At 47.9% G+C, this 20,411-nt stretch overlaps 1 protein-coding gene across 13 annotated transcripts in view; it reads right to left on the bottom strand.

Annotated features, from left to right (window-relative positions):
• PPIP5K1 (diphosphoinositol pentakisphosphate kinase 1) overlaps positions 1 to 20,411 on the bottom strand; it is a 254,458-nt gene that overhangs the window by 134,141 nt on the left and 99,906 nt on the right. For all 13 annotated transcript variants that reach the window (XR_006387809.1, XR_006387810.1, XM_044279548.1 and 10 more), the window contains exons 14-15: positions 5,928 to 6,013; positions 5,101 to 5,226 (exon numbers count right to left, since the gene is read on the bottom strand). Coding sequence is in view for 11 of the 13 variants with exons in the window: in XM_044279548.1 (XP_044135483.1) it covers positions 5,101 to 5,226; positions 5,928 to 6,013 (212 nt within the window). In the remaining 2 variants the exon portion in view is untranslated. The remainder of the gene's footprint in view (positions 1 to 5,100; positions 5,227 to 5,927; positions 6,014 to 20,411) is intronic.

Below are 20,411 nucleotides of genomic sequence, written 5' to 3'. Positions count from 1 at the left end.
TTTGGTCTGCATCCGAGCCGCAGTTTTTGCGGCTTGGATGCCGACCCATTCACTTCAATGGGGCTGCAAAAGATGCGGACAGCACTCCGTGTTCTGTCCGCATCCGTTGCTCTGTTCTGTGGTCCGCAAAAAAATATAACCTGTCCTATTCTTGCCCGCTTTGCGGACAAGAAGAGGCAGTTATATCAATGGCTGTCCTTGCCGTTCCGCAAATTGCAGAACGCACATGGACGCCATCCGTTTTGCATATCCGCGATTTGCGGACCGCAAAACACACAACGGCCGTGTGCATGAGGCCTTACTGGCAGTCTAGTTTAATGTACATTATAATGGTTACCCTCCTTCTGTAATGGAACCAGTGGGCTAGAGCTTATTATCAGCAGCCAATCTGAATAAGCAGAGATGTGGCATAAAAACTTGCTGGGCCACAGATAGAAGCCTGATTTCTGATGAGACTAATTGTAAAAAACCTTAAACTCATGAGACAAAGGTGGGGGGGGGGGATTTATCAACAAGACTAGCACTTCATAGAGCAGCCTTAATCATCAGTACGCTTGATTGAGATGCGTCTGATTTATTAAGAGTAGCATGCCTTTGAATAAATTAGATGCATCTCTGACCATTCATGAGGCAGAAAGGTAGGAGATGGCATAGATTTGAGTTATCATTTATGTCCTTTTCTGACTTAATTATAGCAAATCTGGGCAGTGGGATGCCATGCCTCTCCATTACCCAGAGGGGCCCATGCGATCGCCAACTCTAGCTCAGCACTAACAAAGCAGAACTCAAAGCAGCTAAAACTGCAGAAAACAAATAGCAGATAAGAGGTGCACAAAGCTTCTTTTAGGGTAGGTCCTCACATTTAGGCTTTCCTAAATGACTTTTTCGTATGTATCCATTTAAATTACTGTAGCATACAGTCAGAGAACATATACTTCTAGCACAAATGTATAGGTGTATACTGGTCCAATATGTCACGTTGTATGCTCTAAAACGACTCCCTGGACTTGTGAAATACAACAATAACGTTAAGAGCGGAATGTTAAATATTAGTAAAGAAATTAGTTGTATGGCACAGTATACACCGTACACTGTTTAGTTGAAGGGAAGGGCTTTCCCCGATGCAGTTATAGGGACTGTGCAAATCACACGGTCACTCATCGTTCTTACCAAACTCTATAGGGGAACTACAGCCCAAAGCCGTAATGGTACCATCTACTAGAATGATAGGTTGAAAGAACATAAATCAAAAACAATTACGAAAAGATGCACGTAGGCACCAGCAGGATATGACCAGTTCACATGGGCGAGACATCATACAAAGGAACATTATAAAATGATCTATTAAACCTACGGTATAGTGACAGAATTGGAGAAAGAAAGAAAGGCTTGCACACATAAGCACTTTTTAGGCTAGCAACGGTCCAGCAGTGCAAAGGTTAAAACATTTAAGCTTTCCTATCTTAATCAATATACATATCGATAGATATAGGCGAAAATGATAGATATAGTTTTATTAAGAGTCTCTTCCAAGTTCCTATTTGTTCGTTAATGCATCCATGGGCCCCCATGCACCTAGCGTGTGCTAAAAGGGTGTTGTTTTAGCATATGCTGGACCAGTATGCACTGCGTGGGAAAGCGTAGAAATGTATATCATGTGGCACACAACGGCTCTATACAAGTGAAGGCTTCAGTCGGAGGTATATGTTGAGGAAAACATATTTTCTGATAGATACCTCCAAAAGAAAAAAAATGAAAATTGTGAACACATCCCAAGATGTATTTCCTTGTGGAGGTTTTGAATACTTTTTTTTTTTTTTTTTTTTTTTTTTTAAACTGTGCACAGATAATGCAACCATTGTCAAAACTGCAAATCTTCCAGTATTATCATTTTCCAATGTATTCACTTCTCCAGTGTCAGCAAAGTTAGGCTGGGTTCACACGGGCGTGACGGATTTGTTCAGGATGCGTCCTGGGTGCATTGCGGCAAACCCGCGCGAGTAGGTACGCAATTGCAGTCAGTTTTGACTGCGATTGCGTTCAATTTTTATCACGAGGGTACCCAGACCCGAACTTCTTCACTGAAGTTCAGGTTTGGGTTAGGTGGTGTGTAGATGTAATTATTTTCCCTTATAACATGGTTATAAGGGAAAATAATAGCATTCTTTAATACAGAATGCTTAGTACATGGTCATTCGAGGATTAAAAAAATAAATAAAAAAATAACTCACCTCCTCCAATTGATCGCGTAGCAGCCGGTCTCCTATTCTTTCTTCAGGACCTGTCAAAGGACATGTGGTGATGTCACTGAGCTCATCACATGGTCCAATCACATGATCCATCACCATGGTGATTGGACCATGTGCTGTGACGTCACCACAGGTCCTTTAGCCGGCAGCTCATGATTAAAGAAGTAAGAAGAGATCGGCAACTACGCGATCAAGAGGAGGAGGGGAGTTAATTTATTTTTATTTTTTAACCGACCTAATCAATCGACCTTGTACTAAGCATTCTGTATTAAAGAATGCTATTATTTTCACTTGTTATCATGTTATATAATTATGTTACCATGTTATAAGGGAAAATAATACAGTGAATACACTGTCATCTTAGCAACCATGTGTGAAAATCGAACCGCATCCGCACTTGCTTGCGATTTTCACTCAGCCCTATTCACTTCTATGGGGCCTGCGTTGCGTGATTAACACACAATATAGAGCATGATGCGATTTTCACGCAACGCACAAGTGATGCGTGAAAATCACCGCTCATGTGCACAGCCCCATAGAAATGAATGGGTCCGGATTCAGTGCGGGTGCATTGCGTTCACCTCACGCATTGCACCCGTGCGGAAATCTCGCCCGTGTGAACTCAACCTTAAACTGTCCAAAAGACGTGTGCATGTGCACCAATGCCTTAGGGATATTAGTTCATCCCCAGAAATTCAGGTGAACCAAGTTAACAGGTTCTCACATCGATAAGATATGCCATAAAGGTTCAAATGTGTGTCTCCCACCTCTGGAATTTATCTGTGAAAGCCCATTTTCTGCTGTGCAAAAGTTGGCAATCGAGCGACACTGTGGCTACATTTTTTTATTTTATTTTTTTTACGTTATGTCACCAAATTTAGATTTAAATAAAATAAAAAAAAGTGGATTGAGCATAGTAAAAACAGGCTGGGCTTCACATGGCCTGACAGATTTAAACAACAAGGGAACATGTAATGGTGAGAGAACGTATATAATAAAGTGTAATTTTCAATTCAAACAAATTAAACTACCGTATATACTTGCGTATAAGCCGAACCGAATATAAGCTGAGGCCCCTAATTTTACCCCCAAAAAATGGGAAAAATTATTGACTCGAGTATAAGACTAGGGTGGGAAATGCAGCATATGTGGGGGATCTGTGGAGGACGCTGTTATGTGGGGGATCTGTGGAGGACAGTGTTATGGGGGATCTGTGGATGGCACTGTTATGGGGTGGATCTGTGGAGGACAGTGTTATGGGGGATCTGTGGAGGACAGTGTTATGGGGGATCTGTGGAGGACAGTGTTATGGGGGATCTGTGGAGGACACTTATGGGGACCTGTGGATGGCACTGTTATGGGGTGGATCTGTGGAGGACGCTGTTATGGGGTGGATCTGTGGAGGACGCTGTTATGGGGTGGATCTGTGGAGGACGCTGTTATGTGGGGGATCTGTGGAGGACAGTGTTATGGGGGATCTGTGGATGGCACTGTTATGGGGTGGATCTGTGGAGGACAGTGTTATGGGGGATCTGTGGAGGACAGTGTTATGGGGGATCTGTGGAGGACAGTGTTATGGGGGATCTGTGGAGGACACTTATGGGGACCTGTGGATGGCACTGTTATGGGGTGGATCTGTGGAGGACGCTGTTATGGGGTGGATCTGTGGAGGACGCTGTTATGGGGTGGATCTGTGGAGGACGCTGTTATGGGGTGGATCTGTGGAGGACGCTGTTATGGGGTGGATCTGTGGAGGACGCTGTTATGGGGTGGATCTGTGGAGGACGCTGTTATGGGGTGGATCTGTGGAGGACGCTGTTATGGGGTGGATCTGTGGAGGACGCTGTTATGGGGTGGATCTGTGGAGGACGCTGTTATGGGGTGGATCTGTGGAGGACGCTGTTATGGGGTGGATCTGTGGAGGACGCCGTTATGGGGTGGATCTGTGGAGGACGCTGTTATGGGGTGGATCTGTGGAGGACGCTGTTATAGGGAATATGTGCTATGACACATAGGGCCATGGGGGGGGCAGCATAAGACATATAGCATCTTATGTTGGTCCCCCTCATGGCCCTATGTTTCCCCTCGTGTCCTAAACTGCGCACATAACTGCCTTTGCATGTAAAGTGTTACTCCTGTGTAAAACAATCTCTCTCCTATTGATAAAATGGCCAGCCTCTGTACTCACTGTCACGATGAATGCACTATAGCGAGCGGGAGCTGGCTGGCCGGTGCGTGACTGACATCACTTAGTAACGCTCCTCCCACTTCAGGAAGCAAGAGCGTTACTAAGTGACGTCAGTCACGCACCGGCCGGGCCGCTCGCTGCAGTGGCATTTTCGGGTCGGCCAAATCGAGACTCGAGTATAAGACGAGGGGGCTTTTTGAGCACAAAAATATGTGCCAAAAAACTCGTCTTATACTCGAGTATATACGGTACATTTATTAAGAAGTAAAAGTTCCCTTTAGGGTGCAGTCACACGATCGTAAGTGTTCTGCCGTCTGCAAATTGCAGATCCATAAAACACGGATATCGGTTGTGTGCGTTCCGCATTTTGCGGACCGCACATGGCCAGTGCTATATAGAGAATGCCTATTCTTGTCCGTAAGCGCGGACAAGAATAGGACATGCTCCATATTTTTTGTGGGGCCGCGGAACGGAACAACGGATGCAGACAGCACACAGCGTGCTGTCCGCATCTTTTGCGGCCCCATCGAAATGAATGGGTCCACACCCGTTCTGCAAAATTGCGGAACGGATGTGGATCCATTTATACGGTTGTGTAAATGCACCCTTAAAACAAAATACCATCAGGAAAAATGCAGAAAGAGAAGGAAAAAAAGCACACACCTTGCCCCCCAGGGTACATACACCGAAAGGCACGCCCAAGCTCTTCTGCTTGCACTCGCCCAGCTGGAGTAAGTTCACCACCCCATTTCAAAACCAGCAACAGAGAAGGGGAATCCTTGCGGGCATCTGTGTAGAGAAATTAGAGAATCTTCACAGCCATCTCAGAAATACTTTACATCTCCACAATGTCATATCACTTCTTTTTATAGGTTTTACAGTGATGGCAAATGATGCAGCACTGCACAGAGTATGTACTAAACCAGGCCTGCGAATTTTTGGAGGGGCTACAGAAAATTAATAGACACTCATATTAAGATGAAAAATGAAAACCCAAACTGTTTTTCTACTCTGGAAGATCAAAGTACCTGGAGATCCCGAGGCATACACAGGAACCAATAGAGGGTAAAGCGGGGATAAAAGATGAAACAATTGCATATAATTAGAGATGAGCGAATATCAGGTTATAAAATTCGTTGACATTTAGTTTGGTGGTAAAAGCAGAATTGCGTTATGGATTCTGTTACCACGGACCATAACGCAATTCTGTTTATTCCGTCATAATAGCAGTCTATGGCTTGCATAACGGATCCGTCCAGTTTCCGTTATGCAGGGAAACGGGACAGATCCGTTATGCAGCCCATAGACTTCTATTATGACGGAATGAATAACGGAATGCCTCTAAAGGCATTCCGTCATAGAATTGCGTTATGGTCCGTGTTAAGGGAATCCATAAAGCAATTCTGCTTTTACCACCAAACGAAGCGCAAACGAATGTCAAAATATGAAATTCGCTCATCTCTACATATAATCATACTTCACACTCTTACCTTCATCCTCACTGGAGGTCTTTGGATGACCGTGTGGCAAGTATGTCAGCTGAACCTTCCTATTAATGCCAGAGAAATGTCCATACCTAGAAAACAGAAATGAAATAAAGGGCATCCTATATATTAAATATAACATTCAGTATTCTCCATAGAGTGTAGTCACATTTGGTGTCCAAATAATGTCATACAATGCCCACACAATAGCTAATGATGTTAACTATTTAACAGGTCTTCTGTGTGATCATTTTAAATAAAAAATGGGGCGAGTACTTACTTTGCTTACCTTTACTCATCCCAATATTGCTGTGTGTCCTCTGTTCTGGTTCACACTTCACTGTCTTGAGCTGGAAGTAGCTTGGACGCCTGCTCAGCCAATCACTGGTGTAGGCGGGTAACCTCTGCGGCCAGGCACTGGCTGAGTGGGCAGGCAAAACCGTTTTAGGCCTCTTTCACACTTGCGTTGTCCGGATCTGGTGTGTACTCCACTTGCCGGAGGTACACGCCGGATCCGGAAAAACGCAAGTGTACTGAAAGCATTTGAAGACGGATCCGTCTTCAAAATGCTTTCAGTGTTACTATGGCAGCCAGGACGCTATTAAAGTCCTGGTTGCCATAGTAGGAGCGGGGGAGCGGTATACTTATAGTCCGCGCGGCTCCCGGGGCGCTCCAGAATGACGTCAGAGCGCCCCATGCGCATGGATGACGTGCCATCCATGACGGGAGCCGCACGGACGGTAAGTATGCTGCTCCCCCGCCCCCCACTACACTTTACCATGGCTGCCTGGACTTTAGCGTCCTGGCAGCCATGGTAACCATTCAGAAAAAGCTAAACGTCGGATCCGGCAATGCGCCGAAACGACGTTTAGCTTAAGGCTGGATCCGGATCAATGCCTTTCAATGGGCATTAATTCCGGATCCGGATGGAACTGAAGACATCCTGATGCATCCTGAACGGATTTCACTCCATCCAGAATGCATTAGGATAAAACTGATCAGGATTCTTCCGGCATAGAGCCCCGACGACGGAACTCTATGCCGGAAGAAAAGAACGCAAGTGTGAAAGAGCCCTTAAGCATGCTGACCCATGAACGGTATTGGAGAGAAGGACTGGGGCAGCAGTGTGGGATTTGTAAGGTATTTGCTGTTTGTTAATTTTGCCCTCACTGACCCCATTTTATTAAAAATGATTGCACCAGAATACTCCATTAAAGCTACCACTTCTTCATGTTCCTGATCATATAGGTTAATGCACAGCCAAAAAAGAGGACTGTGCAGCTGTATAAATGAATGCTTTGTCCGTTGACAGCTTCTGCTCTTTTAGGCCTCATGCACACGACCGTTCTGTTTTTTGCAGTCCGCAATGCCTTCCACAATTTGCAGAACGGAATGGGAGGCCCATTGTAGAAATGCCTATTCTTGTCTGCAAAACGGACAAGAATAGGACATGTTATATTTTTTTTGTGGGGCCACGGAACGGAGCAACGGATGCGGACAGCACACGGAGTGCTGTCCGCATCTTTTGCGGCCCCATTAAAGTTAATGGGTCCGCATCCAAGCCGTGGATGCGGACCAAAACAACGGCCGTCTGCATGAGGCCTATGTAAATTTCCTACTGAGGTTCCTTCTATTGATAGCGCCTAAGGACACGGGCCCGGGACAATTACCCAGTTTGCTCCCTCAAACCACCAATTCTTAAACAGCAAGTATAAGATCCTAGCACAACTGGACACACCAGTGAGGCCATCAATAACTGGGCATAAATCAACCTGAGTTTAGGGGCATTTTTTACATAACCAATATGGCTTTTTTTACTATTATATTTTTTAACAGATGGCCCTTTTTAACAAATAAGAGGCTTGTACTTTGTAAAATAGATATGATTTTTTTTTCGCATTCTAGCTATTTTATTTCATACTCATAGGGGGTAATTTATTAAGACCAGCGTTTTAGACACGGGTCTTAATAAGGGCTGTGCTGGCAGTGGATCAGCTGAAGTTATGTATAGGCCAGCGCCGATTGTAAATCTATGCCAGCTCCCATGCCGAAGTAGATTTAGACTATTTTCTACGCCTAAAACAGGCATACAAAATGATGCTGGCCCAGCCTCTTTCCCCCCAACGCCCACTTTTGAAGATCTGGCGTGAGCAGGGAAAAGTCGCAGATTGCAGCGCAAAGAGACTTTGGGCCACAATCTGCGCCATAAATTCGCCTAATTTAGATGTATTTCTGTAATTGGCTCTGGCAATGTCAAACCAGGTGTTTTCAGCGAGAGAGCCTAGGAAAAGCAGCTGAGGCCTGGAGGAAAAGCAGCGGGGACCTAGCACCAGAAAGCAGGTAAGTTTTCTTTTAGAGGTCCAGCCAAATTGCTACCCCCCCCCCCCCCCCACCCTCCCTCCATTCTTGCGCAATCCCTTTAAACCATGCTTTCCCAGAAAGATCACAATAGGCAAATGGGAGAGTTTATTATTTTGCTATATTTTTTTCTATGACCTGAAGTTCCATTTACAGTGGAAATTGGTCCTCTGAATGACAGATGTCACTGCTAGGGCTGTGCTAAATCTAGCGAACATGAGATCAGTTATGTGACCAGAGGGAGCAATAGAGGCAGTGCACTTGCCTCTGTTCTAGACATAGCAATAATTGAGAAACCGCTGACGTCTTCTCTTTTGGGTGCTCAACAGGACATACCACATTTAGCAGCTGGCATAAACCTGCACTGTAAATATAAATATATATAAACGACTGTCCGTCGTAAAAATACAGCTGGTGGTCAAAATTAACAGCTGGCAAAGCTCCGAGTGTTTTTCCTGGATTCTGACACATCCCTAACATCAGATCAACGGAGTTTGTTGGTGCAGCTGGTTGAGCAAGTTGTTCTGACCTTTAGGAAAATCATGAGCCAGCAGAGATAATCTCTACTCTGAAATTTCTGGTCCCCATTCTGCTGTCTCAAGGATGTACCCTGCAGATCAAGATCTTTTTCTATACTTATAAGCTGATACAGAGCGTACGATCGCTCTGTAAAACGCCCGACGCATAATCAAGTACTTGAGCTTCTTTGGGGCGTTTTGACGCGCGTTTGTGGCCATAGGACACTGCAGTCAATGGCACAAACGCGCGTCAAACGCGCGTTTACTATTACAAAAAACGCGTGACAAAAACGCGCGTTTTACGCGCGTTTGAGAAACGCTCAGGTGTGAAAGCAGGGTAAGGGTCTATTCACACGTCCGCAATTTCGTTCTGCATTTTGCGGAACGGAATTGCGGACCCGTTCATTTCTATGGGGCCGTACGATGTGCGGCCTGGCTCTGGAAATGTGGACCTGCACTTCCGGGTCCGCATTTCTGTTCCCGAAAAAAATAGAACATGTCCTATTCTTGTCCGCAATTGCGGACAAGAATAGGCATATTCTATTAGTGCCGGCAATGTGCGGTCCGCAAAATGCGGAACGCACATTGCCGCTGTCCGTGTTTTGTGGATCCACTGTCCTATTAATACACATAAAACCTGTCCTAATCACACAGCAGGACAAGTTACTTCACATCACAGAGGTAAAGAGCTGCCTCACCACCCTCTCCTTGTCAGGGATTAGGATCCTGACTACAGCGGATAAGATCTTCAGCTGAATCTCTGTGGGAATGGAGTTCACGAGGAGACATGAAGTACAGACAGGACAGACTGTGGTAATGTGGGGCTGTGGTAATGGAGACTGCATACAAGTGCTGCTGCTTATTACTCACATCCTCACCTCCTCTCTGTACTTCATGTCTCCTCATGAACTCCACTCCTACAGAGTTTCAGCTGAATTTTTAACATGCAGTTCGGTGGCTCAGTGGTTAGTACTGGTGCCTTGCAGCACTGGAGTCATAGGTTTGAATCCAACGAAGGACAACATCTGCATGGAGTTTCTATGTTCTCCCTGTGTTTGGGTGGGTTTCCTCCAAGGCTCCAAAAAGGAGCTCTCAGGCCTGGACTACCACTACAGTGACAATAATGTTTCTTCTTCTTCTTCTTCTTGTAAAAACAGACATGTCAGGAGAGGTGACAGGTCCTCTTTAACAGCGTTCAAAATCGCATTGACTCCTTGATCTACTATGTGTTGCATTCTGCTTACAGAAAAGTGAGTAAATTGTAAACATAATAACATAAAATCAGTAAGGGACTTGAACCTCTATCACTCATACAATAACCTGCAAGACAGTGCCTCATGTCAGTTACAGTAAATATGTCAGCCGGTTATAATAAGTTATTCCCTATACACAGGATAGGGGGATAACTATCAGAACGGGGAAAGGGGGGGGGGGGGATCCTATTGATTGGAACCCCCAAAGAGCACAGCTATTACAGCTGCTCCCATAAAAATGGATGCAGGGGTGGTGTGCATTGCTGAAAAGCCACTCAGACCAGGGGGTTCTACGGGGTACAGGGGCCCCCATTCTCGTGATCGTGGGGGTTCTGGCAACCCCTCAACACTCTGAGGGGGGCGATGGAGTGAGAGAGGGAGCCCCCTCCCTCTCTCTAATCACTTAGAAGCTGCAGTCCACAATGACTGTGGCATCTAAGGGGTTAAATGACTAGGATTTCAGTCATCTCCAAACACAGTCATTAGAGTGGGGTGTGTGAGGTAACAACAGGCACCTGCAAGTGATGGCGTGGACACAGCTCCTGAACCATCACTGCGATATAAAAGTACAATATATTATTATTAGGGATGAGCGAATCGACTTCAGATGAAACATCCGAAGTCGATTTACATAAAACTTTGTTTGAATACTGTACGGAGCAGGAGCTCCGTACAGTAATAGAATGTATTCGCTTAATTGAGACTTCGGGTAATAGATTCAAAAATTAATTTCTACTGTTAAAAACATTTTCCCGAAATCGGTTTTGGTTCCAAGTTGTACCTTGGAACAGAACCTGAGTTCAGAAATTTTTTATTTTTTTTAAAGTATACATCAATTTCTGAAGTTATTATGCGAAGTCTCACGAGTAATAACTTCGGCTCATCGGAGCCAATACATTTTGATACTGTACGAAGCTCGCTCCGTACAATACTCAAAGTTTTATGCAAATCGACTTCGGATGTTTCATCCAAAGTCAATTCACTCACCCCTAGTCATCAATATCAGATCCTAATTATAGGAAGGAGTCGGCCCATAGAAGAGAATGGGATGGCCTAATTTGAATTACACTGTTCACCTCTGCAGTTGCGAAGGTGAGCAGGTAAACAGTGAAGAGAAGACAGTGCTTGTATGAGCGCTGCTTTCTCGTCAAGACTATCTGATATTAGTGACCTATCATCCTGAGGATAGGTCATCAATATGAACAAAACAGACAACCCCTTTAACCTTGAAAACAGGCAGTGGATAATTACAGCACAGTAAGAGAAATTTATCATGAAAAGGAAAACTGGCTTAGTTGCCCATAGCAACCAATCAGATTCCACCTTTTATTTTTCCAGCTTCTTTGGAAAACGAAAGGAACAATCTGATTGGTTGCTGTGGGCAACTAAGCCAGTTCTCCTCTGCACCTGTTTTGCTAAATCTCCCCCAATATTTAGAAAGTTACTGAATATTCTGAATTTGAATGCATTGTTCAAAAAATATATCCTTATAAATGTAAAAATCTGTCCTTTAGCTGTTTATGTGCTTCTGATTGAAAAGTGGTGCCAGTATATTAACATTAATTAAGGACCTCCGCCGTACATATACGGCGGAAGTCCGGTTGTCACCTGCAGCGGGCGCCATAGCAGTTGGGTTTCTGCTATTTTAAATAGCAGAGACCCACGGCACATGTATGCGATCAATCATAAGGCTGATCGCATACATTTTCCCTTTCAGATGCCTTGGTCAAATGTGACCACGGCATCTGAGCAGTCCGGAAGCGGAAGTCGCGCACTTCCACTCCGGTAATAGCGTTCTCCGGCTGAGATCAGGAAATCTGTTACACTGATCTAATAGGCTGAAGCCTCAAGCAAGCTTCGGTGCCTATTAGATGACTATACCAATATAGACCACTAGGTGGCAGCGTTGTATTGGTATAGTGCAAATGAAGTGTTCAATGGGGTCTATATAGACATCAATGAACACAATAGGCAATCTAATGATTGATAGTTAGGGTCCATTCACACGTCCGTGGTGTATTGCAATACACCCGGCCGGCAACCCCTTAGAACTGCCTATTTTTGTCCATAATTGCAGACAAGAATAGGACATGTTCTGTTTTTTTCCATAGTGTGCTCTCTGCATCCATTCCTGCCCCATAGAGAGTGAATGGGTCCACACCCGTTCCGCAGAATTTCTATGCCTTAGTGATTGACTTTCAATGGAGTTAATGACAGATCTGTCTTGGCTATGTTAAAGATAATACAAAAGGATCCATTCATAACGGATACAGATGGTTTTATGATCAGTAACATAATCGTTTTTGCTGGATCCGGCAGCTAGTGTGAAGGTAGCCTAAAACTTTTCATATGTCGGAATGAGAGTCTGGGTACAGAGTTTAACAACAATCACTAAGGCTACTTTCACACTCGCGTTTTGTGAGGATCCGTCATGCATCTGCACAAACAGATCCGCACAGATAATACAACTGCATGCATCCGTTCAGAATGGATCCATTTGTATTAACTGTAACATTGCCAAAACGGACCCGTCTTGAACACCATTGAAAGTCAATGGGGTGCGGATCAGTTTTGCATTGTGACAGTGAAAACCGATTGTTTGCCTCCGCATCGTCAGGCAGCGTTTTGGTGTCCGTCTCCAGAGCGGAATGGAGGCGTAATGGAGGCAAACTGATGCATTCTGAATGGATCCTTATCCATTCAGAATGCATTAGGGCAAAACTGATCCGTTTTGAACCGCTTGTGAGAGCCCTGAAATGGATCTCACAAGCTGAAACCAAAACGCCAGTGTGAAAGTAGCCCTCAGCTGGACTCCAAAACTTCTGACATGTCACTATGAATGGATAGGTACACATTAACCACTTCACATCCGGGCCATTTACCCCCTTCTTGACAGAGCCTAATTTTGCTAATCTGACATGTGTCACTTTATGTGGTAATAACTTTGAACGGCTTGGATAAAGTAAAAACGTTCCAGAGACTGTTTTCTCTTGAGACATTGTACTTCACGACAGTGGTAAATTTGAGTCGATATACTTCACCTTTATTTGTAAAAAAAAAAAAAAGACAACTTTTCCAATTTCTTTATACAAAGTTGGCATTTGACCAAGATATATTTCTCACCCAGCATGGGTATATGTAAAATGACACCCCAAAACACATTCCCCAACTTCTCCTGAGTACGGCGATACCAGATGTGTGACACTTTTTTGCAGCCAAGGTGGGCAAAGGGGCACATATTCCAAAGTGCACCTTTCGGATTTCGCAGGCCATTTTTTACACATTTTGATTGCAAAGTACTTCTCACACATTAGGGCCCCTAAATTGCCAGGGCAGTATAACTACGCCACAAGTGACCCCATTTTGGAAAGAAGACACCCCAAGGTATTCCGTGAGGGGCATGGCGAGTTCCTAGAATTTTTTATTTTTTGTCGCAAGTTAGTGGAATATGAGACTTTGTAAGGAAAAAAGGGAAAAAAAGAAAAATCATCATTTTCCGCTAACTTGTGACAAAAAATAAAAAATTCTAGGAACTCACCGTGCCCCTCACAGAATACCTTGGGGTGTCTTCTTTCCAAAATGGGGTCACTTGTGGCGTAGTTATACTGCCCTGGCAATTTAGGGGCCCATATGTGTGAGAAGTACTTTGCAATCAAAATGTGTAAAAAATGACCGGTGAAATCCGAAAGGTGCACTTTGGAATGTGTGCCCATTTGCCCACCTTGGCAGCAAAAAAGTGTGACACATCTGGTATCGCCGTACTCAGGAGAGGTTGGGGAATGTGTTTTGGGGTGTCATTTTACATATACCCATGCTGGGTGAGAGAAATATCTTGGCAAAAGACAACTTTTCCCATTTTTCTATACAAAGTTGGCATTTGACCAAGATATTTTTCTCACCCAGCATGGGTATATGTAAAATGACACCCCAAAACACATTCCCCAACTTCTCCTGAGTACGGCGATACCAGATGTGTCACACTTTTTTGCTGCCAAGGTGGGCAAAGGGGCACATATTCCAAAGTGCACCTTTCGGATTTTGCAGGCCATTTTTTACACATTTTGATTGCAAAGTACTTCTCACACATATGGGCCCCTAAATTGCCAGGGCAGTATAACTACGCCACAAGTGACCCCATTTTGGAAAGAAGACACCCCAAGGTATTCCGTGAGGGGCAAGGCGAGTTCCTAGAATTTTGTTTTTTGTCACAAGTTAGCGGAAAATGATGATTTTTTTATACAAAGTTGGCATTTGACCAAGATATTTCTCTCACCCAGCATGGGTATATGTAAAATGACACCCCAAAACACATTCCCCAACTTCTCCTGAGTACGGCGATACCAGATGTGTCACACTTTTTTGCAGCCTAGATGCGCAAAGGTGCCCAAATTCCTTTTAGGAGGGCATTTTTAGACATTTGGATCCCAGACTTCTTCTCACGCTTTAGGGCCCCTAAAAAGCCAGGGCAGTATAAATACCCCACATGTGACCCCACTTTGGAAAGAAGACACCCCAAGGTATTCAATGAGGGGCCTGGCGAGTATATAGAAAAAAAAATTTGGGCCATAAGTTAGCGGAAAACGAGATTTTTGTATAACTTACCAGTAAAATCTCTTTCTTGCTCTTTCCTTGGGGGACACAGAAGACCTTGGGTATAGCTCATCTCCATAGGAGGCGTGACACTAAGTGAAAACTGTTAAGCCCCTCCTCCACAGCTATACCCTCAGCCTGGAGAGAGAGACTGCCAGTTGCGTGTCCAAGCAGTGAGAAAAGGCAAAGTCCAACAAGGAACCAACAAGCCAACTACCCAACGGGTAACAAAAACTCGGAAAACGCACAGAGAAAAAACAATTAATGGGTGGGTGCTGTGTCCCCCAAGGAAAGAGCGAGAAAGAGATTTTACTGGTAAGTTATACAAAAATCTCGTTTTCTCGCCCAGTTTCCTTGGGGGACACAGAAGACCTTGGGACGTTCAAAAGCAGTCCAAAAGGGGGAGGGACCACAGCACCAAGGTGAAGCACCCGAAAGGCATCAATGAACCGCCGCCTGTAAACCCAGGCGGGGTAAGGCAGCATCTGCCAAAGTCAGAGTATGCACCCTGTAGAACTCAGTAAGGCGTGCAAGGCAGACCTGTGGCCGCCGTGCCCAAATGCACGGCCGAAGCCCAATGCCTCCGGCCCAGGAGGCACCGACCGCTCTGGTGAAAGGAACGGTGACACCAAAGACAGAATCCTGCCCTAGGTGCGGTAACCTCAGCAATAGCCAATCTGATCAAGCGGAGGAAAACCACCCTGGAGTCTGTCAACCCTATGCACAGACCTCCTGGAAACCCAAGAGGCCGAACGACTGCAAGAGTCGGAGATCTCCAAGTAAAAAACGGCCAGGCCCAAACAACGTCCAAATAGGTGAGGTGTTGAAGCGAAAGGCAACACCACCTTCAGAAGGAAGGAAGGAAGGAAGAAACGAGATGCAGAACAGCCCTGTCCTGGAAAAGACAGAAAGCTCGTAACAAAAAAAGGGGGCCATGCCGGCACCCGTCAGAGACACGACTGATACGGAACACAACCGTACAGGACAGAAGGATAGAGAGAACTCCTGTAACGGCTCCAAGGGCAAGATTGGAGCGCCGAGAGCTCAGGATATAGTCCCCAGGGCGTCACCGAAGGACAGTACAGAGGAACCAAAGAGCCACTCCGAGGAAGAAGGTCTTGGCAGGCCCAGAGGGCCGGGAACGCTGGAAGAGGAAGAACAGCGCCGACACTTGACACCTCAACTAAAAGACAGAACCATGGGGAAAGAACTTCAGAGTGGGGAATGCACAGCTTCCCACAGAACCCCAGACAAAAAACCCTAAGTCTTACGACAGATCCTGGACGAGACACAGCCAGGAGTGGACAGCAGTGAACCCGCTGGAGTCGCCTGGCAAGCAGGCGAAAACCCAATGAGAACAGGCGCAGACCAGTAACACGGGCAGAAGGGTCGACAAAACTAGCCCCGTCGGCCCTCGAACAACGTTGACCCGCATCCACCCGAATGGGGGAGCAGAAGGACAGATGGAAAGAACCCAAAGGATCCGCCAGATGCCAGGAGAAGGCAGGCTAAAGTCCATGCGTATGTAACCACGTTGTACAGCCCCTGTGTGGGATCAAAGGACAATCTGAACCGAAAAGGTAGTCCCCCCAAGTTATCGAGAAGGTAAGTCTACATCAGGACCATCGTCTTAGAACGGGCCACGCAATCTGCACCCAGCGGGAGGACAAAACGCGGTAGACTCGGTAAATAGGCACACAGCTAATACAGCCAGCGTGAACAAGGGAGACAGTACGAGGCCAAAAGGAACACCGGAACCATCCACAGGAACAACCATGCTCACCCCAGAGGGGAGGACAGTGAAAACACAGCCTCCGAAGTCTGGCGGGAAGCCACATCGGAGTGATCTGTATAGAGCGGGAGCCAAACAAAGCCGGCGAAAAGAGGCAGTCGAGACAGAGGCCGACATAACACCCTCCAACCGAAAGGAGGAGGAGTGGGCAACAGGGAAGCCATAGGACAGCTCAAAAGCAGAACCCGCTACACTGTGAGACGCCCGGTCCACCGCCTCGCAGAAGGCGAATACCTTGAAGAACCCAAGGCGGAGGTCCTCCGGACCTGGGTAATCCAGCACCCAAGAGAAGTTGGGTGACCGTCCCGAGAAGAGCAGCCCGAACCCGGTAGCAGATCAGACAGAAGCGTAGAGGCGCCAAGAGGAAGGACTCATACCACACTGCATCCGAAGAGGAGGAAATTGCGGCAGGCAAGGGAACCGCAGTCCTGCCAGCGCCAATGAAGAATTCGAGAGGCGCCGCAGACAACAGCACTCTCGACCATGTGACCACTAGCGCAGGGAAGCAATGCTGCAGAAGGACGCAAAGGGCATGCATCTAGGACCCACGAACACTCCCTGGAATGAAAGGCCAACTAAATGAATGAGCACCACCCAGCTCGGTGCAGCAGAGAGAAATAGAGCCTGTCCGGTCAGGAGGACAGAATGAACTCCCTAGGGACGAGTGCAAGGCTGGCGGCAAGCATCGTCTCCCAAGAAACAAAGGTATGCCGCAGGAAGCAGGTGAGGCATACGAACGAGCAGCCCCGCAAGCAGCGAGAAGGCCAACCCACCTAGAAAAAAGGGGGGCTCGTCCCAGAGCGCCACAGCATGTACGGAATCGCAAAGTGCAACCTGAAAGGGAGTTATGCACAAAACCAGTATAGCATGCGATGGAACGCAATCAGTCCACCCCGAAAGGGGGGAAATTGTACCTGGCCAACTGCAGTTGGCAAGAGTGCAAAGACCCGTCCCAAAAGGGAGTGATGCCTAAGGCCGAACCTACTTCAGAGAAGCAGGACATACCCTATAAACCAGCAGGAACGCAGGAGGTCCACCTAGTGAAAGGGGAACATGCACAGGGGTATCCTAGCATTAAATGAGTGTGCAATAATACACCCAACACTGAACTCAGCGAGAGAGTAACTACTCTGCCAATGAATGGGGACATGTACAAGTCCAGCCCAGCCATATAAGGACAGCCGTGAATCCCATGAGCGTGCCAAATTCTGCCCTTGAAGTGAGAGGTGGTCACGCACAAGGCCAGCACCGTATCCAATGGAAGTGCAAGCGTTCCACCCATGTTAGAGGGCCATTCTCATGGCCAGCAATGTATCCGGTGAGAGTGTAGCACACCGCCCAGAAAAAAAGGGGGTAAAGCACATGGCCAGCATCTCCTCCAGGGAGAGTGCGAGCACACCGCCATGCATGGGAGTCATACACATGGCCAGCAACGTACTGGCGAGAGACAAACACAGTCACTAAGAACGCGTGCATGTCGCCTGAGGAAGGAAGGCATGCCCCTGGCTGGCAGCGAATCCAGCAAGAGTGCGTACACCGCCTACGGAAGAGGGGTCATGCCTATGGCCGACAGCGGATCCAGCGAGAGTGCAAGCACCCTGCCATGTATGGGGTACATGCACGTGGCCAGCAACGTACCTGCGAGGAAACACCCAAAGACAGAGGGATGTATGTATGCTGCCTGAGGGAAGGAGGCATACCCAAGGCCGGCAGGGAATCCAATGAGAGTGCAGCATACCGCCTAAGAAATGGCCGGCAGCGCAACCAGTGAGAGTGCAGCACAATAACATAGTACATAAGTACATCATAGCACATCAGCGAGAGTGCAGCATAATAACATAGTACATAAGTACATCATAGCACATCAGCGAGAGTGCAGCATTCCGCCTATGGAAGGGGGTCGTGCACATAGCCAGTACCGTATCCGGTGAAAGTGCAGTATCCCGCCTAAAAAAGGGGGTCATGCACATGATCGGCAACAGATCCAGTGAGAGTGCTGCGTTCCGCCCAGGAAGGGGGTCACGCACATGGCCGGCAGCAAATCCAGTGAGTGCAGCGTTCCGCCCACAGAAGGGGGTCACGCACATGGCCGGCAGCAAATCCAGAGAGTGCAGCGTTCCGCTTATGGAAGGGGGTCGTGCACAAGGCCAGCACCGTATCCGGTGAAGGTGCAGCATTCCGCCTAAGAAGGGGGTCATGCACATGGCCAGCCAGGGAGAGTGCAGTAGCCCGCCTAGGAGGGGGGGGATGCACATGGCAGGCACCATAACTGGAGAGATGATGAATGCTGCCTACAGAGGGCCGAATGCACTTGGCCAGCGCCGTATCCTGGAAGAGGCAAGAAAACCGCCTAAAAGGGGAAATGCCTTAGCAGCGACGCAGGCTGGGAGCGCAACACCATGCCGCCTGTGGAAAGAGGTCATGCAGACATGCAGCATTACTGATGAGGCTGCAGCGTCAAGCGCAGCCCAATAGAAATCATGATCTATTATTTTTATTTTATTTTATTTCATTTCATTTCATTTTTTTAAAAAATTTTTTTATTATTATTTAAACTCAGCCTCTGAGGCTAAAGGGGAGCCACCATATAGGGGCCCTGAGAGACAGGAGAAAAAAGGGGGGCCAACTATACAGACCCATTTTTGGGAGCCGGCCTGCACCCAAAGGGTTAACAGGGATCCGGCCTGGAGGGCGGCGTGCGATCCCCTGGGGGCGGAGGAACCTCCAGGCGGGAAAATTCGCGCCTGGAGAAGTTCCCGCCCCCTCCACCAGAGGCCGGAATATTGCGGCCTAGTAGGCCGCGAAGCCGGGGGCTAAATTGCGGCGCCTGGCCCGTCATACCGCCGGGACCTGCGGCGGAACGGCGCTTCAAACCGGCCGCGGGAGCCCACCCCGCGGGCCGGTCGGGATTGCGGCCCAGCAGGCCGAAGCCTGGGACCAAAGTAGCGGAGCCCCGCCGACCGCCACCTGCTGGGGCATAGCCCAATGCCGGCCGCGGGAGCCCACCCCGCCGGCCAGAAGAGACAGGGGCCCGGAATGGCGGTTTGCCGGCGCGGGAGCCCACCCGGCCGGCCGGAAGAGACAGGGACCGGAATGGTGGCTCGCTGGCCGTGGGAGCCCACCCCGCCGGCCGGAAGTAAGGGGGCCCGGAATGGCGGACCGCCGCGGGAGCCGCGGAGCCTAAAATCTTTTGCGGCGCCCGGCCGCACCGGAATATTAGTGCTGACCGGACCGGTGCCCGTGATGGGTCAGGGGCAGCAAGGCACGGGCCCTCTGGCCCTGAAGCAGTGGCCGGTAAGAGGGAGGGGGACCCTGAGACCGGGTCTGTGAGGGTGGGAAGCCTGCCTAACCCCTACGTCAGGGGCAGCTAGGTGCGAACCTCTGCAGCTCCCCAGGCATTCTTCTTGCAGGAAGAAGGGTGCCAATGTCCTATGGGAGCAGAATGTCGCCCTGTGGCAGCCAGGGGCCAGCCTAGGGCTAGCAGGGACAAAAGGGTCCAGAGGCCCTGTCAGTATGGGGGTCAGGCACGCCGGAGACCGGGGTGGGGTGAGGGGTGGGGGACGTAGGGGTGGAGAAGCCTATCCCTCACCATAGCCGTCTTCACCCTCGGTCCGTTCCAGCAGGGTCGCCCCTTCAGCTACTGGCACCGTAGTGGCAGGACGCTGGAAGAGGGACTTGGCGTGCGGGCGACCCTTGTGCTGGCGGGATGTAGGGGAGCTGGGCTGCCCTGATCCACCTTGCCTTCTGTGGGGGAGGCAGCAGTGCGGATGACCGGCACTGGCGCAGCTCGACCCCGGGAGAAACAGAGAGGTCTAGTGCGTCTCTGTTGTCCCTGATGTTCTGGAACAAAAAGAAAAGAAAAAAGTAAAAATCAAAAATTAAAACGAGAAAACAGCCCTGCAGAGCAGGGAGTGTCTTGCCTCCTTGGACACTAAGCAAAAACTGGCAGTCTCTCTCTCCAGGCTGAGGGTATAGCTGT

Source organism: Bufo gargarizans, chromosome 2 (assembly GCF_014858855.1).
Source record: "Bufo gargarizans isolate SCDJY-AF-19 chromosome 2, ASM1485885v1, whole genome shotgun sequence".
In the NCBI taxonomy this organism is placed as follows: Eukaryota; Metazoa; Chordata; class Amphibia; order Anura; family Bufonidae; genus Bufo; species Bufo gargarizans.
The sequence above is the reverse complement of the archived record's forward strand: the minus strand, read 5'-3'. Positions and strand labels throughout refer to the sequence as shown.